This window comes from Narcine bancroftii, chromosome 5 (genome assembly GCF_036971445.1).
Source record: "Narcine bancroftii isolate sNarBan1 chromosome 5, sNarBan1.hap1, whole genome shotgun sequence".
Lineage (NCBI taxonomy): Eukaryota > Metazoa > Chordata > Chondrichthyes > Torpediniformes > Narcinidae > Narcine > Narcine bancroftii.
This window is the reverse complement of record NC_091473.1, coordinates 84,154,492-84,180,753: the sequence shown is the minus strand read 5'-3', so window position 1 is coordinate 84,180,753 and position 26,262 is coordinate 84,154,492. Positions and strand designations below refer to the sequence as shown.

Below are 26,262 nucleotides of genomic sequence, written 5' to 3'. Positions count from 1 at the left end.
GTGCAACATGCGAGTGGCACGCTGGCGCCTGGAGAGGCCGAGGGAGCTGGTGAGAACCCGCTTGATAGTCCCATACTTATCTTCCATGGGTGGGTGCTGAATGAGGTGTAGCACTCCTTTGGGGGTGGCCTGGTCCAGGGTGGCGACCACAAGGTAAAACCTGGTCGAATCCGATGAAATCTGGTGGAGGTGAAACTGAGTCTCTGCGTAGCTGAACCAAGTCTCCGGCTCCTGAACCCAGAAGTCAGGAAGCTTGATGGCTATAGCGTTGATCGAAGGGTCGTTCATGTTGGGTTCAAAGATGTTTGAACCTGTTGGGGTCACCAATTGTAGCGGCAGCTACACTGCTAATTGAAGGATCGCACAACCAGACGGGTTCAGTTCAGTGAGCAGAACTGACTTACTGCAGTCTGTCTGGCTGGTCTTTAACTCCCAGCCCTGACCTGGCTGAGAACTGCGCTGGGGGGGGGGGGGGGGGGGGCGATGTCACCAGGGCATCACGAGGGTTGCCAAGCACGGGCTTCTGAGTCTAGTGTTGAGGTCGGGAGGAAACCCCCGACAGCACCATTTTGGCCAGCTGCCCTGCCGCATACATGACAAGTGGGGCCAGTTCACTTGCCTAATGGCGTACCACCACAAAGTAGCCATTTGTCTTGGTGAATATCTATTGCTGCTGGGTTTTGGGGTCCTCTGGGCTTGTAACACTTACCCATAATCCCCCCCAGGCAGCTGAAACCGCTTTATGGTTCCCAGAACAGTTCCAGCTGTGTGGGGGATAATGGGTAGGGAAGATGGCCATTGCTCTGCCATGTTTTGAGCCACAGAGAGCGGCCCTGAAGGCCGAAGCGGCCCGGTGTGTCTGTCCCAGCCCACGCCACCCATCCCCTGGTGGCTCTTGCTGCCCCACCAGTCCCCACTGCCCCAACTGCCCTGCCAGCTCCCTCTGCCCCTGTTGCCCTGCCAGCCCCACTAACAGCCCCCACTGCCCTGTGGGATCCCACTGCCCCTGACTTGAAATGAGAAGGGTGAGTAGGGAGATGGGTGCAGGCTGACGTCATCATTAGCCCACCCCTAAATAGCTACTTAGCGCTGCTGTACATTCAGATTGATCGGCGGAGGGCTGTGCTGCGGAGATTATCCCTCTTGGAGAGAGGTTGGAATATGTGGCTCGGAGACTACCTCCGCATATTCAGAAAGGTAGGTGATTATGCATTTTGGCAGAGTTTCTCCGCCTATACATCTCAACTTTTGGGTTATCTGAAATGGCCTAGAGAGAGGGAAAGACAGTCAGTTTACAGCAGCATTTAGTAATGGAAACTGCAGCTTTTGCAGACATGTTATTAGACCCCATTTGAAGACAGCTTTTGTGTTCTGAGTTCAACCTATTCTAAACCTTTGTAGTCAATTACAAGAGGATGTGGCTGGTTAATGTGTTTCTCCTGAAATTGTGTAAAAATAAGAACTTTCTATGGTAACCTGGAAGAAGAGGTTATATTTTGGAAAACCCACGAGGGGGCAAGTTTCTTTGGCAAGACATTGAAGTGGCTGATTGAAGAAGATCAGTTTGTGTGTCCAATGAACAACAAATATCTCTCTGAAACCAACAAAGGCCTTCCTTTGCAGTAACAATTTGAGTTAAAGCACCAGAGCCTGGTGAAGATCATAAACATTAAATTCCGTGTACAGTAAGGAAAATTGCCTGATACCAGTGAACTTGGAGAAATGAAAAGTGAATTTTTGGACAGTGAAAGAAAAATAACTTTCCTGAACACATACACATTTCATACACATGTACTTAGATGGGGGTTAAGTTAATAGTAATAAGTTAAATATTGATATTATTATGTATGAAGAACATTAAAAATGCTTTTATTTAAGTAACCATTGTCTTGGTGAATTTTTGTTGCTACTGGTTTTTGGAGTCCTCTGGGCTCCTAACAACTCCTGTCATTTTTTTCTCTCTTCAGCCAACACAAGCTATTGGCCAAACTGCAGAGATGGTTCTTGATATAGTTAGAATATACGTGGAACAATGAGCAATTCATCTACCTGTATGCAGCAACAATTGTATTATGTAATGGAGTCCTCATTTCCAGTTGCCCAACATATAAGAAGTTCCTTTAATCTTATACCTTTAGCATAACAAGTTTTTTCATGCTTTTTGAGTCTATTGTCCAAGATGATATATTTTGGAGGCAAATTATCAAAACACATCACTCCTGTCAAATGTATCCTGTATAGAAAGACAACTAAATTACTATTTGAAATTCTGGTGTTCAACATTCATTATAGCCAACCAGATGATCAACACTGAAACACTAAGTTTTGTTCATTACTTCATATTTATACAGATGTAACATACTCTACTGTCTACAAAGATATCACAACATGCTAATAAAGGGTTCTGTAGTGTAGATGACATTTTCCTTATTCTAATATATCCCAATTTCAGAGCATCATCTTCCAAAGAGTGAGCCGCGATATTCCAAATTTCGATCTCTTTAATCCAACTAATCAAACTGTGTGGCTGTTATTTTATGCAATTTTAATTCATTGATAGAATGCATAAACATTTTGCAAAGCTTTGCAACAAGACTTTCATTGTGATGAATAACAAAGTATTTACTGTATGATAGAGATACAAAAGATATTTAAAGAGATACAAAAATTCAAAGAAAATTTTCTCATCCTCACGCTTCCTTCACATCTTGTAGAATGAAGAGCAAGCACTTAGCCTGGGTGGATATTACTCAATATTACATCATAGTCACTTTTGTAACATTACAAACAATAATTCTCTTAAAGAGACAGGCACAAAGTTAACTAAGAATCAAAAACACAAGGTTTTAACCTTTACATATTGGTAACACTGAATACAGTAACAGCAAATTTATTGGAACTTTAGCTAATTTTGCATGCGGGTTGCTTGCAGTCTTATTTTATCACCCAAATAATCATGATTGCAGCACATTTTGACATACTTCATTGACTGTTGCTTTTATAAGCGATGATTCAGTTCCCTTAAAATTGGACTGTTTAATTGCCAAAGACTTAAAATCTTCTAATACCTTCTTACTTGTATATTGATACTCTAGAAGTTGATATTTTTGAACTTCCACTTTGACTCAAGAATAGAAATCCATCCATTTGAATATCTAAGATATTGACAGGAAAGTGAAATTCTCCAAACTCAAGGATGATATTTGAGATGTGCAAAACTGGGCATATGGTTCTGTATGTAACCTCTTAGAAATATTTTCCTGGCAATTCAAAAATACTGAATCTTCCCAGGTTCAATGTGACCTCAGGTCGTGTCAGTGTGGAGGGAGTTTACATGTTCTCACTATCTGTATTGGTTTTCTCTGGGTGCTCTTCTTTCACATCCCAAGATTGAGGAGATTGATATATGAATTGGTCAGTGATCATTTTCACAAGTGTGTAGTTATGTGGTAGAATCTGGAGGGAGTTGATGAGAATGTGAGAATAAAATGAAAGGGACTCATGTGGGGATGGGGGGGGTGGGGGTGGTAAGGAACTACTTGGAAGTTATACAGTATGTATCCATGATACATAAGTACCAAATATATTCACAGTAAGTACCAAATATATCTTTATATTTGCTTTCAGCCATGCTTTTGCTCACCTTGTGAAGAAAATTTTAATTCCTTCAACTAACGGAGCTGTAGTCATTTTAATGAACAAATAAATGAACGTGTGTTCCAATCCCCAATTATGCACATCAAATGTATGTAAATGAAATATTTATGACCAAGTTTTTAAGTTGTATAGCACCTGCTTATTAAATACAATGTCCCCAAAGCAGCAAGTATGGATTATGTGCACATATCCAATCCACGATACTGTAAAGGAGAGAACATTGGCATCAAGAGCACACATCAGTGTTATTCATTGTTGAAATTGATTATACAGTCAATGATCCTGAGCTTCTTGGAGCAACTATTTTATTTTACAATCATTCCAGAACACTCACCACATGATGACCTTGCTCAGCCTTAGATAGTGCAAGCCTTCATAAAGGTATTTTCAACAGCACTATTTACGTAGATCATGCAAGCTGCAGTTGATTGCCAGCTTAGCATTTCTGGACATTATTTGTCTTTGATTGCATTCTGTTGCTTTTGCTCTGCTGTTGCTATAGGTTTCACAAGTCTTTGGAAATGCAAGACAATTGCAAGAAAGATTCCTCAACTCCAGAAGGAATCAGCAGGATGTTGGCACTGTAAAGGAGACCATATCCAAAAAGGGATATGCAGAAACAGTTTCTCTTACCACCACTTTACTGAAAATGAATAGATACATTGCCTTTGCTCGACATGTGGTCACAGAGGCAGCACCTGCTGCAATAAGAACAGATGGTTGTGGATAATTTTAACACCTGTGGCAAACCCCTGCAGCTGGTTTTGCAAATAATTTGTTATTCCCTTGTGTAACTCTTGTGAGGAAATGCAGGGCATTGTGGGATATATGGTTAGATTTATGCAGGATATTGTGGTATCTGCAAATGATAAATTTGAAAAGAGAATGGTCATAGAGATCATTTGCAAATTCAAGCTCCAAATGCTTCATAGTAGTTTTATATTAATGTGGGCTGATTGCAAAAGCCTTGTGTTTATGCCTGGAGTACTTCTGCGAACAGCAATGCATTTCTGATGCAGAGAATATTGTGTCATTTTTTTGAGGATAGAGTTGGAAGCTTGGGCAAGGTTTAATTTTTTTAAAATTTAGGCATACAGTGGGGGGAAGGGGGGGGTTAGCGAAAACCAGCCCTCCACAGGGAAAGTTAGAAATAAAGGTAGATAAATAAGGCAGAGAAGAAAACCATAAAAAAGTCACAAGATAAAAAAGTATAAGAACTTGAAGATGGCTCCAAAGGAGGAAAAGACTACAATGTCAAGTAAAGAGATAAAGAAATCACCAGAGAAAAAAAGGGGAAGCATGGAGCTCTCCCCAAGAGGATGGTCTAAGTGGTGAAGCCGGTGAGTGGGCAGCTTGGTGGCAACGTCCCCCAGGGCGGACTTGAACAGTGGTTTGCAGAGCCTGACAAAAATGTCAGGGCACATGAGTGACTCCTCACGCATATGCAGAACGCATTGTAAAGAGGTTGTCGGTGGGAGCGGACGCCAACAGCAAGACGCTGACTTGGCAATGGGAGAGGCCTCGGAGAAGACACCAATAGAAGATAGGGATAAGGAAATTAAGAAGACACATGATTTATTGGCCATAATAAATATAAAGACATAATAATATAAAAATAGTGGGCCTGAAAGAAGGTGAAGAAGGGGCAGATATAAAAGGATTTATAAAAAGATGGATCCCACAGATCTTGGGAGTAGAAGAACTCCTAGAAGAAATAAAAATTGAAAGAGCCCACATAGCATTGACACCAAAGCTGCAACCACAGCAGAAACTGTGTTCCATACTAATAAAACTACTATGATATACAACAAGAGAGAAAATATTGGAACTGGCAATGAAATGAGTGAAAAAAATAAGGACCATTGGAGTACAATGGAAAAAAATTTTTTATCCAGATATTAGCTTTGATCTTTTAAAGAAGTGAAAGGAGTTTAACTGTTCTATGGAAAAAAGATTATAACTTTGTGTTACGGCATCCAACAGTGTTGAAGATATTCATCCCTGGTGGGTAAAATAGACTGTTTTCAAATCCAGAAGAAGCTCATGACTTTGTAGATCAATTAACAAATAAGCAACAAGAAGAGGCGTAAAAGGGAGTTGTGGTTGTCTTGCAAGGTGGCAAGTGCAATTCAGTAAAAATGCTGTTTTCTTGAATAGTATTCTTTGGTTTTCTTATGGTTTTTGTTATTTTCCTACTAGTATGGGACACAATGAAGGCCTTTATTAGAGGACAAATAATTAGTTACACAACCAAGAATATCATCCAGAAATTGAACAGTTGGAAAAAGAGAAAGTAACTATAGAAAAAGATTTAATGAGAAGGGAAGATATAGAGAAAAAGAAAGAATTGGCAGAGAAAAAATTAAAATATGAAACATTGCAATCGTACAAAGTGGAAAAAAAACATTATGAAAACAAAGCAGAGCTATTATGAATTAGAAAAGAAAACCCACAAAATATTGGCTTGGCAACTAAAAACAGAACAAGCAACAAGAACTATCATGGCAACAAGGAAGGAGGATAAGCAGATCTCATATAACCCATTAGAGATTAATGGAAATATTTTAAAAAATTTATAAGCAATTGTATCAAACTGAAAATCCAGGGAAGAATGACAAAATAGATTTTTATTAAACATTGAATGACCCCAATTACAATTGAAAGATCAAAATAAATTACTAAAACCCCTGACAATTACAGAAATACAGGATACACTAATGACATTATCAAATAATAAAGTGCCAGGAGAAAATGGATTCCTTACAGAGTTTTATAAGGTATTCAATAATCTATTAATTCTGCCCCTCTTAGAGGTAATGAAACAGGTGGAAAAGACCCAGAATTTGGCTGACTCATGTAAAACAGCAATAATTACAGTAATTCCACTGTCACCAGCTTCACAGAGCCAAATACCTTTACTAAATACAGACTATAAATTAATAGCAAAATTACTAACGAATAGATTGACAGACTGTGTTCCAAATTTGTGACGCTAGATCAGACAGGATTTGTTAAAAATAGAAGAGCAGCAGTTAATGTCTGTAAATGTATTAATTTAATGCATACAGTACAAATAAATAAAACACCAATTGTGGCAGTATTTCTAGATGCAGAGAAAGCTTCTGATAGGGTGCAATGGAATTATCTATTTAAAGTACTACAGAAATTCAAATTACCGGGAAAAATTTATTAATTGGATTAAAGCAAAAGTGGTAACAAATGGATATGTTTCAGACCACTTTAAATTGAGTAGGTCAACTAGGCAGGAATGCCCATTATCACTTTCCCTGTTTGCTTTGGCTATAGAACCATTGGCAGAACTGATAAGAAGGGAACCTACTATAAAAGGAATAAAAGTAAAAGAGGAAGAATTTTAAATTAGCTTCTTTGTGGATAATATTATAGTATATTTAACAGACCCAGATAAATCAATAAAAAGGTTATATACAAAATTGAAAGAATATGGGGCAATATCAGGATACAAGATTAATATTGATAAAAGTGAAGTGATCCCAATTAACAAAGTTGATTATATAACGTATAAAATGGAATCCCCTTTTAAATGGCAATCACAGGCCATATGGTACCTTGGTATCACTTATGACAAAATGTTGGCTCTAAAAAAAGTTGGGTTTTTGGATTGCTACAGAATGGATTAATACAATTATGGAATAAAATATATTTTAAGGGGTAAGGTTAGATTGTAGGGGTTCAGATATTAGTTTACGCCCTACAAGAGACATTAACATTTCACAAATCTCATTTAAAATGCAAGAGCTATGCTTAAGTTTGGACTCCAAGTCTACAGTGACTTTACAGAAACCATAAATAGTGCCTGTGGAGACTTTATAAGTAGGTGTTGTGATGGTACAGGATTCTATCACCAATGTATATATTTACATATAGTAATAGTGATTGGCTGAGAGCTGTAGCCACGCCTACTGGCAGGTCATAAAGGGCTGCTCCTAACCAGACCCAGGTCAGTCTGGACTGTCAACCTTGAAGTACCTTGCTCCAGTCTTTTGTTAATAAAAGCTTTGGTTTGAGTCAACAAGTCTGAGTTATTCGATGTGCTACAATTTTATTAACAAAAATTTCAACGGATGGAGCGAATGTTGCACCCAAAATGCCTCAGCATTGACCCGCAGTCAACTACTGCCCAGAGTGACTTCAGGCACTGGGTGAGATGCTTCGAGGCATACCTGCAGCGTTCAGACCCCATCGTGGAGGAAGATACAGATAAACTGCTGGTCCTGATGTCCATGAGGGTCTACAAAAACATCCAGGACGCGACCTCCTACATGGCTGCCATGAACGTGCTGAGGGGACTCCACGAGCTGCCTGTGAATAAGGTCAATGCCAGGCACATGCTAGCGATCAGGAGGCAGCAACCTGGTGAGTCTTGCAGAGCCTACCTCTAGGCACTGAGATTACTGGGTAGAGCTTGTACGTGCACTAACGAGATGGCAGCCGGAATCACAGACGACTTCATCTGGGATGCTTATGTGGCTGGGATCCAATCCAATGAAGTGAGGCAATGATTGCTGGAGCATGGGGGAGACAGCCTGGTGGAGACCGTTCAAATTGCTGAAACAATGGAGGCTGCAGCCTTAAACATGGACACCTATACACAGGGCTGTGCCCCCCATTACTATGTGAGTAGAACGTCTGCATTTAACCCAGCCTCCCCACGCCCCGTCAATGGCCTCACTGCTGCCACCACACAACCCAACATGGCCCTGAAGTGCTAATTCTGCAGGAGGGAGAAGCACAGTTGATCCCTGTGCCCTGCGAGGAAGGCCCGATACCAGAAGTGCAGAAAGAATGGCCACTTCGCCACCGTCTGCTGATCCAAAATGGCCGGCATCAAGCACAGTGCCTCGTGCGAAGCCCAAACGCCTTCTCCAAATTTGAATTACTCGTCCTCCTCAGAACTCCCATCCAATGAGAGCGAGGAATCGATCGTGTGGCAACACTTGACATCACGATGCAAGCTCCGTGTGCGGAAGGCATCACCCTCGCAATGCTCCACCCTTGCCACTACAATGCCATGCTCCGCCCTCGCCACTGTGACACTAAACCCGAAGTGCCCCCCCCCCCCCACCAAACTGGACTTTCGCGCCAGCAGTTCAGCTTCAGGGACAGGAAATTTATTAAAAGTGAGGTGCTCAGACTGCTGGACGAGGGCATCATCGAGCCCAGTGCAAGTCCCTGGAGGGCTCAGGTGGTAATTGTGAAGAATGGGGAGAAGCTGCAGATAGCGGTTGACTACAGCCAAATGGTCAACCGCTTCACGCTTTTGGACACTTACCTTCTTCCTCGAATCATGGATGTGGTGAATCAGATCGCTCAATACCGTGTGTTTTCCACCATCAACCTCCGATCAGCCTACCACCAGCTCCCGATCCCCCCAGAGGACTGCCCTTTCACGTCCTTGTATCAATTCCTCAGGGTCCCCTTTGGTGTCACAAATGTTGTCATGGTCTTTCCACGAAAGATGGACCAGATGGTAGATCAGAACGGCCCAACAGCTACATTCCTGTATCTAGACAATGTCACCATCTGTGGCCAGACCCGCAGGACCATGACACCAACCTCAAGAAATTCTTCCAAATGGCAAAACGGCTGAATTTGACCTACAATTCCGAGAAGTGTGTCTTCTGGACCACTCACCTCACTATTCCAGGTTGCATGGTGAAAAACGGGGCGGTGAAGCCGGACCCCGACCGCATGCACCCTCTTATGGACCTTCGACCCAAACCCAGGAGGCACTCAAACGCTGCCTGAGGTTTTTTTTTCTTATTATGCCCAATGGGTCCCACAGTATGCTGACAAGGCACGGCCACTAATTAAGTCCACCTCCTTCCCCTCGTCAGCGTAAGCCAGAACAGCCTTCGACCGCATCATCGGACATTGCCGCGGCCACTCTGCACGCCATTGACGAGTCCATACCCTTCCAGGTGGAGAGTGACATGTCCAACTTTGCACTGGCAGCCATCTTAAACCAGGCCGGTAGGCCTATCACCTTCTTTTCTAGGACCCTTCAGGGCCCAGAAAGCCGACACTCCTCTGTCGAGAAGGAGGCCCAGGCCATCGTTGGAGACACTACCTCGCTGGCACGCGCTTTACACTGCTGACTGACCAACGTGCGGTCTCCATATAACCACTTACAGCACAGAACAGGCCTGTTCAGCCCTACTAGTCCACGCCGTAACAAATCCCCACCCTCCTAGTCCCACTGACCAGCACCCGGTCCATACCCCTCCAGTCCTCACCTATCCATGTAACTATCCAGTCTTTCCTTAAATGTAACCAATGATCCCGCCTCGACCACGTCTGTCAGAAGCTCATTCCACATCCCTTCCACCCTTTGCGTAAAGAAATTTCCCCTCATGTTCCCCTTATAATTTTCCCCCTTCAATCTTAAACCATGCCCCCTAGTTTGAATCTCCCCCACTCTTAATTGAAAAAGCCTATCCACGTTTACTCTGTCTGTCCCTTTTAAAATCTTAAACACCTCTATCAAGTCCCCTCTCAATCTTCTAGGCTCCAGAGAAAAAAGCGCCAGTCTGCACAACCTTTCCCTGTAACTCAAACCTTGAAATCCTGTCAACATTCTCATGAACCTTCTCTGCACTCTCTCTATTTTGTTTATATCCTTTATGTTTATGCTTATATCATTTATGTTTAGTGGCAACCAGCGGGGCAAGATCAAAAACGACAAGATTGCCAGGTGGAGAATCGAACTCTCTACCTTCAACTACGACATTCTTAACCGGCCTGGCAAACATCAATGACCCGCCCAACGTCCTTTTCCGTGGGACATTCACCAGTGTACATCTGGACAGGCTGCAGAAACTCCATGAGGAGCTCTGTCACCCAGGGGTCACCAGGTTCGCCCGCAACCTGCCCTCTACAGTCGAGGAGATCTGCTCCGTGACACGAGCCTGCCCAGTATGCACTGAGTGCAAGCCCAACTTCTTCCGGCCTGACAAGACCCACATCATTAAAGCCACCCGCCCCTTCGATCGTCTCAGTGTGGACTTCAAGGGGCCCCTAATGTTGACGAACCATAACACCAACATTCTCAAGGTGATCGACGAGTACTCCCGCATCCCGTTCGCTATCCCCTGCTCGGACATGACCGCCTCCTCAGTCATAAACACACTGCACAGCATCTTCACAATTTTTGGGTACCCCAGTTACATCGTTTATGAGTGCGAGGACCGGGGGTCCTCGTTTATGAGTACCTCAGGAGCGTGGTATTACTTTGAGCAGGACCACTAGCTACAACCCACGCGGTAATGGGCAGGGCGAAAGGGAGAATGCCACCGTCTGGAAAGCATTCATGCTTTCCCTCTAGTCCAAAGGCCTCCGCACCAATTGCTGGCAGGACATCCTCCCAAACGCCCTACACTCCATCAGATCCCTGTTATGCACTGCCACCAATGCTACCCAGCACGAACGTATGCTCTCGTTCCCACGGAAGTCAGAATCGGGAACGACCACACCGGCTTGACTGACAGTCCCTGGACCTGGCCTGCTGAGTCGACATGTCTGCTACTCGAAGAACGACCTCCTAGTTGATTTGGTAATGCTGTTACACACGAACCCGCACTATGCCTACATTGAGTACCCGGATGGGCGGGAGGACAGTCTCAGCAAGGGACCTGGCCCAAGCCAGGTCTAATATTGTCACGTTCCAACCCCAACCTCCACCCAATCCTCCCCTAGGATAAATGCCGAGATAATGGGTCCAGTAGCACCTCGCGGATGACAATGGCAGCAGATCGGACCAGCCCACAGCCAATGACGAGTGTGGACTAGGCGAAACTGCACCCACACCCAGGGACCCCAGAGATGATACTCCGTTAGCTACCCTGATCCCGGCGCCACAGTGATCATGTAAGACAATCAGGCCTTCCGACCGTTACGGTCCATGAACACTGCATGCTATACCCCCCTTTTTTCCTCTTTCTTTTCTTTTTACTCATCCCAGGGTCAGTACCTTAGTAGTTGTGATTGGCTGAGAGCTGTAGCCATGCCTACTGGCAGGTCATAAAAGGTTGCTCCTAACCAGACCCAGGTCAGTCTGGACTGGTTGACCTTGATGTACTACGCTCCAGTCTTTTGTTAATAAAAGCCTTGGTTTGAGTCAACAAGTCTTTGAGTAATTCGACGCGCTACAGGTGTTAATTGGATTGATGTTGTAGAATTGAAATGTGTTATTGTCTTTAAAGCAATAACATGTTTGAAAGGGGCCCAGGCTCAAGAACCAAAAATCTGTTGCTATTAAGACTGGTGCCAGAAGTTTAAATTGCTGGTTGAAGGTTGCTATTCCTAGAGGTGTCATGTGGTTTTCTAAACAGAGAGAGAGAGAGAGAGAGAGAGAGAGAGAGAGAGAGAGAGAGAGAGAGAGTTATTTTACTATAGAAGATTTGAGGTGAAGGCTGCAAAAATTGGAAGACTTGGTAAATTCCCCATTTGAAGACGGGTTTTGAGTTCTGAGTTCAGCCTGTTCTAAACCCTTGCAGTCAATTACAAAAGGCTTTGACTGGTTAATGCATTTCTCCTAAAATAGGAGAAAAAGAAGAACTCTTTGTGGTAACCTGGAAGAAGAGGTTATCTTTTGGAAAAACCCATGAGGGGGGGCAAGTTTCTTCAGCAAGACACTAAAGTAGCTGATTGAAGGAGAACAGTTTGTGTGTGTCCAATGAACAACAAATATCTTTCTTTGAAACCAACAAGAACCTTCTTGAGCAGTAACAATTTAAGTTAAAGCACGGTGAAGATCATAAACATTAAATTCTGTGCACAGTAAGGAAAATTCCCTGATACCAGTGAACTTGGAGAAATGAAAAGTGAATGTTTGGACAGTGAAAGAAAAATAATTTTCCTGAACACATACACATTTCATACACATGCACTTAGAATTAAATGGGGGTTAAGTTAGATTAAGTTAATAGTAATGTTAAATATTAATCCTATTATGTATGAAGAAATTTTAAAACATTTTTGTTTAAGTAACCATTGTCTGGGTGAATTTCTATTGCTGCTAGTTCTTGGAGTCCTCTGGGCTCATAACAGGATCTTTTTGGTTTTCAGAACTTTGGATATTGGGTACTCGACCTGGACTACAAACCCACTAACTCACAAAACTACCTTGACTACACTTCCTCATACCCTGTACCCTGCAAGGATTCTATCCCCCTTCTCTCAATTTCTCCATTTCCACTGCATCTTTTACCAAGATGAGGTCTTCTGGTCTCGATCTTCCAAAATGACTGCCTTCTTTCACAAACGTATCTTCACCCCCATCACCATCAACTCAGCCTTCACTTGCTTCTCCTCCATTTCCTGCTCATCTGCCCTGGTCCCCTCTGCCTCCAGACGCAACAACACAGAATCCCCCTTATGCTACCCTACCACCCCACCAGCCTCTGCATCCAACTCACAATTCTCCGGAAGTAAAAACAAAAATCTGCAGACACCATGGTTGAAGTAAAAACACAATGCTGGAGAAACTCAGCAGGGCAAGCAAGGTCTTTTATATAGCAATGATTAAAAATACACGTCTGACGTTTTGGATTTGAGCCCTTCATCAAGTTATAGAAGAATGTCAGAAGTGTCCAAACAAGAGTAAAGGGGGAGGGTTGGTTGCAAAGGCAGGAGGTGATAGGTGGAAAGGAAGGGAGGAGTCAGCAGTAATTAAGGGGAGGATGGATGGCTAGGTGAAGGGAAGGGAGGAGGGGCAAGAGGAGAGCAGGTTAACAGAAACCAGAAAAGTCAATGTTAATGGATTCTGGCTGGAGAGTGCCCAGACAGAAAATCGGGTGCTGTTCCTCCAGCTTGTGGGTGGTCTTAGTGGGAAAGTACAGGCATGTGAGTGTGGGAATGTGTCACAGAACTGAAATGGTTGGCTACTAGGAGGTCTCTGACACTGGTGCAGACAAAACAGGGGATCTCAGTGAATCAATCTTCCAATCTGCGCCAGTCTCTCTGATGCAGAGAAGGCCACAAAGGGAGCACTGTATACAGTAAATCAGCCATGAGGATACACGTGAAGTGTTGCTTCACTTGAAAGGCCTCTTTGGGGCCCCAGACTGTGGTGAAGGAGGAGGTGTAGGCACACATGTACCACCTCCTGCGGTCATAGTGGAAGGTTCTGGGGTGGGGGGATTTGGAAGAGAGGAATGTGAGTGCACGAGGGAGTCACGGAGAGAGAGAGAGGTCCCTATGAAAGGTAAAAAGGGAAGGAGAGAGGAAGATGTGTCTGTTGTAACCACCAGAAATTTTGGAGGATAATGTGTTGGATGCAGAGGCTGGTGGGGTGGTAGGTAAGGATAATGGATTCTATGTTTGTTGTGTCTGGGGGGCAAAGGGGCCTAGGGAAGATAAGCAGGAAATGGAGGAAATGTGGGTGAAGGCTGAGTTGATGGTGGTGGAGGGGAAGCCACATTTGTGGTAGACATTTCGGAAGATCTCGACTGGAAGACCTCATCTTTGTTTAAAATATTTTTTTCCATAAATATATATAGAAAAACTCAGAAGACCTCATCTTGGGAACAGATGCGGCAGAGATGGATAAATTGAAAGGTGGTGATAAATAGCAGTTACCTGGAAGTCTGGTTCCCATCTTGGAAAGGCACGATGGAATGCAGAAATACAAACTTGTGTTCCCCTTGAGGAACGTGCAAGTCAGCGGGCAGGTAACAAAGTGCCTGTTCGACAGTGGCAGCACTGAGAGCTTCATTCACCCGAGCGTGGACCACTTCCTAAGATTAAGAGTCCACCCTACCACCTTCTTGATCGCCCTCACCGCCAAGGATAAGACTGTTGGTACCCTCGGGCGATGCTCGGCCGATATAACTGTGGGAGGAGAGACATACATGGGGTTCAGGCTCCTGGTCATGCCCAAACTCTGCACCCCAGTCCTCCTGGGCCTGGATTTCCAGTGCCACCCGCAGTGTGTCATCCTTGCCTTCTGGGGGCCCCAACCTCCACTCACATTACACAGCGCACCAACCTACCAGCCCTGGCCAAGCTGCGGCCTCTCCACACTATGCAACACCACCCACCCCCCCCCACCCCCCGGCATTCTTCACACATCTTACGCTCGACTGCAGCCCGATCACCGCCAGAAGTAGGCGCTATTGCGCCACAGACAGATACTTTATCAAGGCAGAGGTGCGGCGACTCCTGGCGGAAGATGCCTTAGAGCCCAGTAACAACCTTTGGAGAGCCCAAGTCCTGGTGGTCAAAGGAGGAAGTAAGCAGAGGATGGTCGTGGATTACAGCCAGATCATAAACCGGTACACCCAGCTGGATGCCTACCCCCTGCCGAGGATAGCTGACATGGTCAACGAGATAACCCGCTACCGGTTTTCTCCACGATTGACCTGAAGTCAGCGTATCACCAAATTCCCATCCATCCGAAGGACAAGCCCTACACCGCCTTCGAGGCGGACGGGCGCCTGTACCAGTTTCGCTGAGTTCCCTTTGGGGTCATGAATGGGGTCTCTGACTTCCATCGGGAGATGGATTGCATGGTTGACCAGCACAAGCTAAAGCCGATGTTCCCGTATCTGGATGACGTCACTATCTGTGGGTGTGACCTGCAGGACCACGATGCTAACCTGGAAAAATTCCTCCAGACAGCTGGGGAGCTGAACCTCACTTACAACAAGGAGAAGTGCATGCTCAGCACCACCCGCCTTGCCACCCTGGGATACATCGTGGCCCATGGGGTCATCGGCCCAGATCCAGAAAGAATGCACCCATTAATGGAGCTACCTCTTCCACCCGCCCCCCCCCCATGTTAAAGGCCCTCCCCTCCACAGGTGCCTTGGCCTATTCTCCTATTACTCGCAGTGGGTCCCTCACTTTTCGGAAAAGGTCCGCCCACTAGCCCAAGCTACAACTTTTCCCCTCCCATCCGAGGTGCAGGCAGCCTTCATCCGCATCAGGCAGGACATCACGGATGCAGGCTGTGGATGAGGACTCATCCTTCCAGGTGGAGAACGATGCCTCTGAGGTAGCCCTCGCCGCTACCCTCAACCAATCACCGCCTTCTCTAGGACCCTCCACGGCTCCAAGCTAGGGCATTCTGCCATTGAAAAAAAGGCCCAGGCGATTGTGGAAGCGGTCTGCCACTGGCGCCACTACTTGGCCGGCAGGAGATTCACCCTCCTCACTGACCAGCAGGCCGTGGCATTCATGTTTAATACTACCCACAAGAGCAAGATCAAGAATTACAAGATCCTCCGCTGGAAAGTCGAGCTGGCAACCTACAGCTACAACATCCAGAATCGCCCTGGAAAGTTTAACAACTTCCCCCGATGCCCTCTCTCGGACCTGCGCGTCTATGCATAACGACAGGCTGCAGGCACTGCATGAGTCCCTCTGCCATCCGGGTGTCACCAGGTTGTACCACTTCATTAAGTCCCGGAACCTGCCGTACATTATCAGGGATGTCAGGGACATGACCGAGGCCTGCTAGGTCTGTGCAGAGTATAAACCCTGTTTCTTCCGCCCGCCCCAGGCCCATGTTTTAAAGGCCACTCGGCTCTGAGCATCTCGGCATGGATTTTAAAGGGCCCCTGCCTTCCACAAACCAAAACATCTACTTCCTCACTGTAGTGGACGAGTACTCACGCTTCCCTTCTCGCTATCCCTTGCCCAGACACCTCCACGGCCACCGTCATCAGGGCCCTGGAGCAGATGTTCACCATGTTTGGCTACCCCGGTTTCATCCACAGCGACTGGGTGTCTAGTTTCATGAGAGATGAGCTGCGCCAGTACCTGACAGCAAGGGGCATCGCGACTAGCCGCATGACGAGTTATAACCAGAGAGGCAATGGGAAAGTGGAATGCGAAAACGGGGTGGTCTGGAAGGTAGTCCTCCTGGCTCTCAAGTCAAAAGGGTGGGCCGTTGATTACTAGCAGGACGCCCTGCCAGAGACACTCCATGCCATTCGGTTGCTTCGGTGAACGTCCACCAACAAGACCCCTCATGAACATTTGCTCTCATTCCCCAGGAATTCGGCAACTGGAATGTCCCTTCAGCATGGCTCACATCCCCGGGACTGGTGCTCCTGCGTAAGCGCTTATGGGCACACAAGGCTGAACCCCTGGTTGAGCAAGTTTTCCTCCTACACGCGATCCACGACTACGCCTACATTAGGTTCAGCAGTGGCAGAGAGGACAGTCTCCAGCAGGGACCTGGCACCAGCAGGAGCACCCACCATTCCACAGCATCCTTCATCCCAGAATGACGCCGACCAGGCATACATCCCCATCCCCAGGCAGCTATGGGGCGCACAAGACCTCCTTGGCCACCAGGGAGCCGCTTCAGCCGTGGGGGACGTACCTGCCCCCCCACCCATCCAATATGAATCTCACACGTCGACTCTGGCCACCCCTCCGCATGGCACCACACCAGTCACTCAGACCCCTGCCGCCAGCCCCCCCCACTTCCCCTCCGACCAGTGACCAGGTGCCAGTCTTACGACAGTCACAGAGACCCCGACGGCTGCCGGATCGTCTCAATCTGTAAATATTGTATTTTGTATAGTGGGTACAATTCTTTGTTACTGCCCCCACCCCCGGGACAATTTTAAAGAAGGGAGTGAATGTGGTGGTACACCACCGGTGTACTGCAGGGGGCAACCTCTGTACCTGCAGGCGTGTAAAGGGACAGGTCAACACCTGGCTGGCTGTCAATCAGTCATCCTGAATAGATCAAGCCCCACCCGGTCGGGTGTCAATCACCCTCCGGGATAGAAGACTGTGCTGGCCTCCTGAAGTCTCACTCAAGAGTTATTTCAGCTACAGCCAGCCTGGCTCTGTGGAAGTCTTTGTGGCTTAAAGCCTGCTGTACAGTCTTTACCTTGTGTGTGTCTGATCCTGGCTAACAGCGCACCACACCCGCTATGATTCATTATAGCTCTCGGGACACACAAAAAAAAGTCTGCAGACGCTGTGATTGTAGTAAAAACTCAGAAGTGCTGAAGAAACTCAGCAGGTCCCGCTGCGTCCATTGGAGGTCAAGGTCTTTCACCGACCTTTCGGGCCTGATTCCCTTCCGTGCAGCGTGCGCACAGGCAGGCTTCGCCACCAATGCACAAAGGAAAGGCAGGGGCTCACAGGCGACCTAAACGAATGGAGCAATTACTAATTCTACCTATTGAACATAATCTCTTAGCGAACTCTTAACTAATTCGTTGGTTTTTCAAATCCCACATTTGCACATCATTAATTTAGCCATTAGCTGTGTCAAAATGATCCTGAAACTGTTTCGAGTTTCCAGCTGCCCAGGCGTTCAGTTTTGGCCCGAAAAAAAATGCACAGTCTCCGTTTTTGCGCACACTGACTGCTCAAAATTAGAGGGAACATTGCCTTCAGGACATGAGTTTTTTTTTTAAAAAAAAAGCAGGCCCCTGAATTAAATGCACTGCTGTGCTGGGAAATGGTTAAAATTGACCTTCCTGCAGTTGCGAGTTATCTAATCTGAGCCTGCTGCTGGCAAGCCCCTCCTTTCCACTCTCGTACGATTGTGTGACACAACACAAGCGTGGAAAGGTTGCCTGTGCTGGAAGTCGGTGCCTCAAACCGGCCGGCACGGTCAGCGCAGGCCACTGCTAACACATGGCAGTCACTGACCATCATCCCGTGTGAGAGGGAGCATTTTCCAGACAGAAACCTCTGGTCTGCAGAGAGTTGTGTCACCAAGAGAGAGGGAAGGCATCACCAAGGGGTCCATCGCACGCATGAAGCAGCACGGGGCGGTTGCAACTGCGACTAGCTTTTATAGGCATTATCTTTTTCTGTCTCCTGGCAAATCGTGGTCATGCATCTCATGCTCTTGGGGAAAGCTGACGTACCTGTGCGGCTGCAGTAAGAATGCATGAGACAAACTCTCCTACTCTTCGGTTTCATCACTTCAAACTGGAAGTGGTGAGGACCATGCGATAACTTCTTAAACTGTCTAGTTCCCAAGCAACTCTTCACGTTGTTGTGCGATGAGAACCCTTTCCAGCATTAAGTCCTCGAGATTAGTCACCAAGCAACCATTACCATGATTGACAGCCGTGCAGCCAATGAAGATGCTGTTTTCGCTCCAAGGGAGGCCAAGAGGCGTCTGCAGCAGGACGAAAATGTATATTTACTGAGCAGGCGACGTCGTCAAGACTGCAGAATGGAAGGGTTGCCGTAGTAATTGACGGATGGGCAAGCCATTCAAAGTCTGGACGGATGTGACGCAATCGCGACGGTCCAACCCAATCAGCTGCGTGGCCTGTGAAGGGAGGCGGGAGCAGTGAAATTGTCAACGTCAGTTTTCTGGCGTCACCAAAAGATGGCGGCTACCAGGAAGAGGTGGAATCGGGGCTGGTGACATTACCGTCGCGTTTGGTGTGTGTGTGTGTGTGTGTGCGCGCGCGAGTGAATGGGATAGTCCTGCTGTGTTTCTGCTCTCATTGTGCAAGTGGGTGAGAGCCGGCCCAATGAGTGGTGTCGAAGGAGGGAGAGAGGGGTTCTCATCCTCTGCCCTACCTCGGTGGCTGCTGCTGCTAACTGTGTCCTGCCTGGGGCTGCGGATGGTGGCGGCGATGGAGAAGGAAGAGAAGCGCCAACTCAGGTGGGTGGCACTGGCCCTTTCGCCTCTCCATTACATACTATATATACCTACAGACTGAAATGCATTCAGTGAAGGAATTGATAGTTAGGAGGGAGGGGAGACATGATTCTGTTGATGTTTGTTGCCTGATTGACTTTCCTGTGGTGTATCTGTCCAAGTAGATTGTATTATAATTTGTGTTTGTTTGTTAACAAATCTATCAGTTGGTTCAGCTGATAAATTCATGTGTGTAACAATAGAACGTTGTAGTTTTCACTTTCCATGTTGATGAGTTGCTTTTCAATAATAGCTGTAAATTGAACATTGAAGTATAATGGATCTGTGTGTAGAAATTCGGAAATAGTTTTAGAAAAGATTAGTTATTCTGTTAGATATAAGGTTTTAAAACTTATGGAGACGGTTCCTGAACTACTTTCAGAACCTGACTTCTGACACTTATAAGGTATACTTTAATTATAGAATTTCGGCTTGGTAATGGGCTCAAGAGATGGGGGAGAAAATTAAAATGTAATTTTCAGGATAAAATTGTGTTATATTCTGTTACCTTGTAGATGTACTGTATAAATTTGACAACTTTGATTTCTGTATATTTGACATCTGTTTATTTTACAACTTTTCTGTATATATCTGATTATGTGTATATAACAGAAATATTTAGAGAAAGGAAATGGTCATTGCAACAGATGATCATGTAGCAAGAAAAGGAAATGCTTGTCAAATTTTATTAAATTGCATTGGATAGATGTTCCATTTTAGTTCAGATGAAGGATTGCATACCCCAAGTTTTGACTTTCTTTTAACAAATGTCACCTGATATGTGCTTCTCCAAAGTTTTCTGTTTTTAAATGTGCATGTTGCAATTAGATAGCAAAATAACCGATTTGTACATTTTCCTCTTTAAAAATGTTGTTCGTACACATGAGGGAAATTTTTTGAGGAATATGGTGAAGCTCTCAGCTGCACATTTACTTTTTGTTCTAAAATCAATTACTGTAGATGGTACATGATTGGGAATGATATCCCCTACTAAAGTAATTCACATTTTTTAGAAGTGAGATTAAATTCTTTAGCTTTCATGTTTTCTAAGCATGAAAAGTAAAAAAAAAAAATGATATGGGCAAACTCATGTTGGTGTGGTGATGCAGACAAAAATGAAAATTTATATTTTACAATTCATATTTTGATTTTGAAGGTATTATTTGCATTGGTTGCTTTAAACATTTGTTAATTTTTGAGTAAATTGAAGGCGATGGATTTTTAATCAGGCAATGAAATGTCAAATATTCACAGTTGTGTTACACTGTGCATGTTCTTCTTTGGCTTGGCTTCGCAGACGAAGATTTATGGAGGGGGTAAAAGTCCACGTCTGCTGCAGGCTCGTTTGTGGCTGACAAGTCCGATGCGGGACAGGCAGACATGGTTGCAGCGGCTGCAGGGGAAAATTGGTTGGTTGGGGTTGGGTGTTGGGTTTTTCCTCCTTTGCCTTTTGTCAGTGAGGTGGGCTCTGCGGTCTTCTTCAAAGGAGGTTGCTGCCCGCCAAACTGTGAGGCGCCAAGATGCACGGTTTGAGGCGTTATCAGCCCACTGGCGGTGGTCAATGTGGCAGGCACCAAGAGATTTCTTTAGGCAGTCCTTGTACCTTTTCTTTGGTGCACCTCTGTCACGGTGGCCAGTGGAGAGCTCGCCATATAACACGATCTTGGGAAGGCGATGGTCCTCCATTCTGGAGACATGACCCACCCAGCGCAGCTGGATCTTCAGCAGCGTGGACTCGATGCTGTCGACCTCTGCCATCTCGAGTACTTCGACGTTAGGGATGAAAGCGCTCTAATGGATGTTGAGGATGGAGCGGAGACAACGCTGGTGGAAGCATGTAATATCATGTAATATCATGGAAAAGACACAATCTATCTTTTAAAATAATTTGAGGAAACACTATAGATCTTCCTCTTTGACCATTGTAGACAAAACTAGACAGACTCAGCAGACTATTTTTTTTAAATTATTTCTCACCAAGTTTGTAATGCTGTACTGTACCAGCTAGAACCAGGATTTCCCTCTATTAAAGAAATTCAGTGGATATGTTCATTCATGTGTTGTTAAATCTATTCCACTGCTTTGCCATTCTCTGGGGCATTGGAACCCCAGCCAACGCCCATTGTATCTTGACCTTGCATAATTTACAGACCTGGTGACTTGGTGTCCATCAGAAACAACCCAATTACTTATCATGTTGCTCACAATTTTGTTTTTGTAAAGATCTATTGCTTTCAGGATGGTCACATTTTTTTGAAATGGGAATCAATAATGATCCTCTTACACACTCTTGAAAGATCGAAATTCCCCATTATGAGGAAATGAAAAATAGAAATAGCATTCTAACAAAGCTGTAATTAAGGTGTTATTCAAGAACAGAATTATCCTTGATTTGTAATCCAACATTTACTTGTTGAATCGAACATCAAAACTGTTTAATTTAGCTATGGAAATGTGGCAGTAGTTATGGTTGGGAGAAACACTGAAATATTCTTTCATTCACCACTGACAAATTTATTTCTTGTAACATTCACTTTTATTTAGTATTTGACTGACTTATTTCTACTCCACCTGAATTTTTCAAATTTTAAAAAAGTAACATTCACTTGTTTTCCCAAAACTTTGAGATATGATTGCAGCAGCTGTGAATTCTTTACATTTTTTTTTCATTGTTAAAATAATATGCAAGATTACCAATGCCATTCAGTACATTTACCTTTAATGAAGATGGTAAAGAGCAACATTTGGAATAATTTTTTGAGGAATGTCACCAGTTTATATTTGCTGTTCCTAATTTTATGTGTCTATTAACTTTTCTAATCTATACTATGATCTGATTGTATTTGTGTTGCTCCAAAATACTGCATCCAATCTTATTTGGGGATTTGTGATTTATTTTTTCTCACGATAGAACCCAAAGCCAATTTTTGAGGGGAATTGTTAGTTTTTTATGTATGCCACCTTGATTACCTAGTTTCAAATTAAGTTTGCATTATAATTTCAATTTTGTGCAAAGCTGAGAAGTTGCTGTATTATTTTTGATGTGAAGCAAATTTTGCTTGTTTAGCGATATGAATGCTAATTTAAAGGGATGAAGTAAATGCAAATTAATCTTAAAACAAATCCATCCATTTAATTAACAGTTCCACATTCTCACAAATACCGGGTTTGATGATTTTACAATGTTTTGTCATCTAATGCTTTCAATGAAACTATTTACAAAAAAAAATGTTTTGGACTACTTTGTCACAGTTGTTGAAGAATGAATACACAAATGTCCCAAATTATTATGCCATGCCATTTGCCTTTGAATCAGTAATTGATGGGAGCCAGAGCTAATATGTGATTTATTTACCAGCAATACTGAATACATTGATTAAAGTCAGGCTGCAAGTATGAAATGTTTTCACAGTGTATTGCATTCCTAAAGGGGGATTTAAACAGTTTTGGAATCATTCCATAGAGAAAAATTATAATGAGCACTTTATAGCAAGTATTTTGCTCACAGTGCAAATTGATATGATGTTCTTGGTATTTGTTCTTAATGGTTTCTTACATTGAGGGTAGGGCAAGATGGGCTTTTTGCGAGAAAGGACCTTCCATCATAATCTGTGTAACACTTGCTTGTAAAATGCTCATCTTTACTGAAATCATAACCAAGTTGTGTGCACAAAACATGATCCTCTATGATCAGTTAAAAGTACCATATGGTTCTGTGCTAACCTGTTTTGGTTTCTTTTAATCTGAACCTCATTCATTTTTGAAGGAAATGAGACTCTGCCACGTATAACTTGAACTATTCAGTTTACAACCAAAACTGGTGAGTTGTACTTTCTCTTCCAGATAAGCTAGAGTGCACCACAGCTTGAGCAATCTAATTTTCCAGGCAATGTTTTTGGAACATTCTTTTATTTGTGGATAAAGAGGCATATTCTGAAAATAGTTTTAACATCATAATGTTTTACTGTGTACCTAATTATGTAAATGATGCTGCATATTTTTTGCTGAGCTGAAGTTTAAAGTTCAAATTTATTGTCAGAACACATTGCATGACATCACATTCAAAAGGCATTGAACTGACAGTTGGAAGGCTTTGCATTTTAAGTCTTTATTTTTTTCATCTCTTGGAGACCATAAATAATGAAGTCGATATGGCAAATAATGCTCCAAAAGGTGAATGAAAAAGTAGAAAAGAATTGTTAACCATTAATTAATTTCAGTAGCTGAATATGTATAGTTCTAAATGCAATGGATTTGAATTGTAAAGTTTATCATTTGTTCCTTACCCTTGATTTTTGCCATGTTTCAAAATCGTGCATCTCGTTGTATCATGAATGGGAGGAAAAACAATCCTTAACTGCATAATCCAATCCAATAAATTAATTTTGTAAATCCAGACACCTGATTGCTCTTGCTTTTTTAAATGTTCTCTTGTAATGGCCAACCTGCAGCTTTATATCAATTAAATACAAGGCTAATGATTATTTTTAATTAGTTGCTTTTTACCAGATACACAAAGACATGAAGGGGTGTGTGTATAATCCGAATAAAATTTTATAGGAAGCAGTGTATAAATGTACCTCTCACTTCATTACTGCTTCAAATTACTTCATGGCCAGCAGATTGGTATAGCATACAGTTTGTGTGCAATAAGGTCCTCTAACAGCAATCAGATATTGGAGCAGATGACACCCTGTCATAAGCCAGATCTCAAAGAATATGCTGTCAATAATTCCTAGTGCTTCAAAGGGTGTGCTGTCTTGCACCATCTCCAGTGTCTTCTCCTCATTATCAGTGAATTGACAAAGATGGGTATATGCTGCCTGTTCTCATTACAAAATAGTACACATTGTTATGAACATGAGTGCAAATTAAGAACCCATCAAAAATCAGATCACCATGTGCAATAATGTGTATAAGGCAGAATAGCAACCAATAGAGCATCTCTCCCTGATGAGCTCAATATCTGCATGCTCACTTTGCTCAGTGATAGGTGTCACATGACCTTTAGAAAATCTGCACCCGTAGTCACTGTCACAGATATCAGATGTGTGTTCTTGAGAGTGAAACAACAAAATGTGACTGGTCAAGATGGTGCTTCCTGTGATCCTGTGAAGACCAGCTGTTGGGAGTATTCATAGATATCTTTCACTTCTCCCTGCTACAGGCAGAAATTCCCACCCATTTTAAGAACAATATCAATCTGGTGCTGAGGAGGTTGATGAGAGCAAATTTAACAAGAACTGGAGGTTGGTGAATGTATGGAGTGGACTGACAGAGAGGCAGGTACTATTGTAATGTTTAAGAATAAAATTGGATGAATACATTGATAGGATAGGTGTAGATGGATGTGGGCCAAATGCAGGCAGGTGGAGCTTGAGTTGTTGGGACATTTTGGTTGGTGTGGACAAATTGGACCAAAGAGCTTGTTTCTGTGCTGTGAATGATCCTGTAACTCTAAAGGTAACAAATAAAAGTTTTTTTTAACTGTAGTTGGTAGGAGAGAAGTACAGAAAAAAAACAAATGTTGACTGTGTCACTGTGAAGGGGGGTCATAAACTTTGAGCAGAGTCCGGGGGTGGGGGGGTGGGGATGCTCTATGACCACAAGAAGTCCACAGCAGAAGCCATCTTCCTGGCCCTACTCTCAGCTGTAGAATATCTGGATAACAAGGACTCCTACTTTCATTTATTAAACTCTACCTTCAACACCCTAGTCCTAGACATGCTCCACCCAAGCTCCAAGATCTTGTTCTCTGCACTCCCCTTTACATTTGGATCCACCACTTTTTGCCTGGCAGACAGCAATCTTTGAAGACTGGTGATAATACCAATAACTCGCATCACTGGTGCCGCACAAGGCTGAATAATTAGCCCCTTACAATGCTTCCATGACTGTATTGCAAAAACACTGCACTTACTTCATCTGTAAATTCGTAGATGATCCCTTCCACAGTAGACCAGATCTCAAACAATGGCATATCAGAGAATAGAAGGGAGACAGAAAGACTAGTGACTTGGTGCTAAGACTACAACCTCTTTCAATGTCATCTGTACTTTAGAGATGGTTGTAGATTTCCAAAAATGAGGTTCAGCTCATTCTCTTGTCTATGACAGTGATACAGTGATGTTGAGGTGGGCTTTAGTGGACAATTTCTTGTTCCTCAGGGTAAACATCTTCAGCAGCCTCTCCTAGTCCAACCACATTGTCTCCATGGCCAAAAAGGTCCACCAGTGCCTCTCTTTACTCAAAACCCTGATGAAATTTGTCATATCACTTGTGTCTCATAAGAACTTTTGCAGATACACCATTGAATGTATCCTGTAATGATGCACCACTGCATCCAAGGCCTAGAAAAAAAAAACTGCAGAGTTGTATCACTGCTTTGACCACAAACAAGCCCCCTTCCCTGACATCAATTGTATCTACCCTTCATGCTGCCTTGGAAAAGCAGAATCAGAATTTATTGTCATGAACAAGTCATGAAGTTCACTGTTTGCAGCAGCGTCATGGTGTAAACATTCATATTTATAAACCATCTTACAACAATGCTATACATTAAAAAAAAATGCACAAAAAGTGAGGCTGTATCTATGATTCACTGATTATTCGGGAATCTGATGGCAGCGAAGCAGGAGCTGTCCTCGTGCCATTGGCTGCTCGTCTTTAGGCTCCTATACCTTTTTCCTTGATAGTAGCAGAGTGAAGAGGGCATGGCCTGGGTGATGGTGGATCTTTGATGATAGAGGCTACTTTTTTTTTTAAAGACTCTGCATCTTGTAGATGCCCTCGATGGGGAGAGGTCTGGTGCCTGTGATGTCGCAGGCTGAGTTAACAACCCTCTGGAGTTTATTCTTGTCCTGAGAGTTGGTCCCTTGCAACCAGCCAGAATGTTCTCCACGGAACACCTGTATAAGTTTACAAGAGTCTTC

At 43.9% G+C, this 26,262-nt stretch overlaps 1 protein-coding gene and 1 long non-coding RNA gene across 6 annotated transcripts in view; one reads left to right on the top strand and one right to left on the bottom strand.

The window, feature by feature from the left end:
• LOC138763655 (uncharacterized) overlaps nucleotides 1–18,862 on the bottom strand; it is a 70,560-nt gene extending 51,698 nt beyond the window's left edge. For 2 of the 4 annotated variants that reach the window (XR_011357702.1, XR_011357700.1), the window contains exon 1: nucleotides 18,540–18,862. This is a non-coding gene — a long non-coding RNA (uncharacterized lncRNA). Of the gene's footprint in view, nucleotides 1–14,274; nucleotides 14,527–18,539 lie in introns of all 4 variants that reach the window. The other 2 variants (XR_011357703.1, XR_011357701.1) reach the window with 2 other exon arrangements.
• A 126-nt stretch (nucleotides 18,863–18,988) lies between these two features.
• Nucleotides 18,989–26,262, top strand: part of edem3 (ER degradation enhancer, mannosidase alpha-like 3) — an 88,065-nt gene continuing 80,791 nt past the window's right edge. Inside the window, exons 1-2 of one of the 2 annotated variants that reach the window (XM_069938168.1) lie at nucleotides 19,278–19,294; nucleotides 23,097–23,150. Coding sequence is in view for 1 of the 2 variants with exons in the window: in XM_069938167.1 (XP_069794268.1) it covers nucleotides 19,161–19,294 (134 nt within the window). In the remaining variant the exon portion in view is untranslated. Of the gene's footprint in view, nucleotides 19,295–23,096; nucleotides 23,151–26,262 lie in introns of both variants that reach the window. The other variant, XM_069938167.1, reaches the window with a different exon arrangement.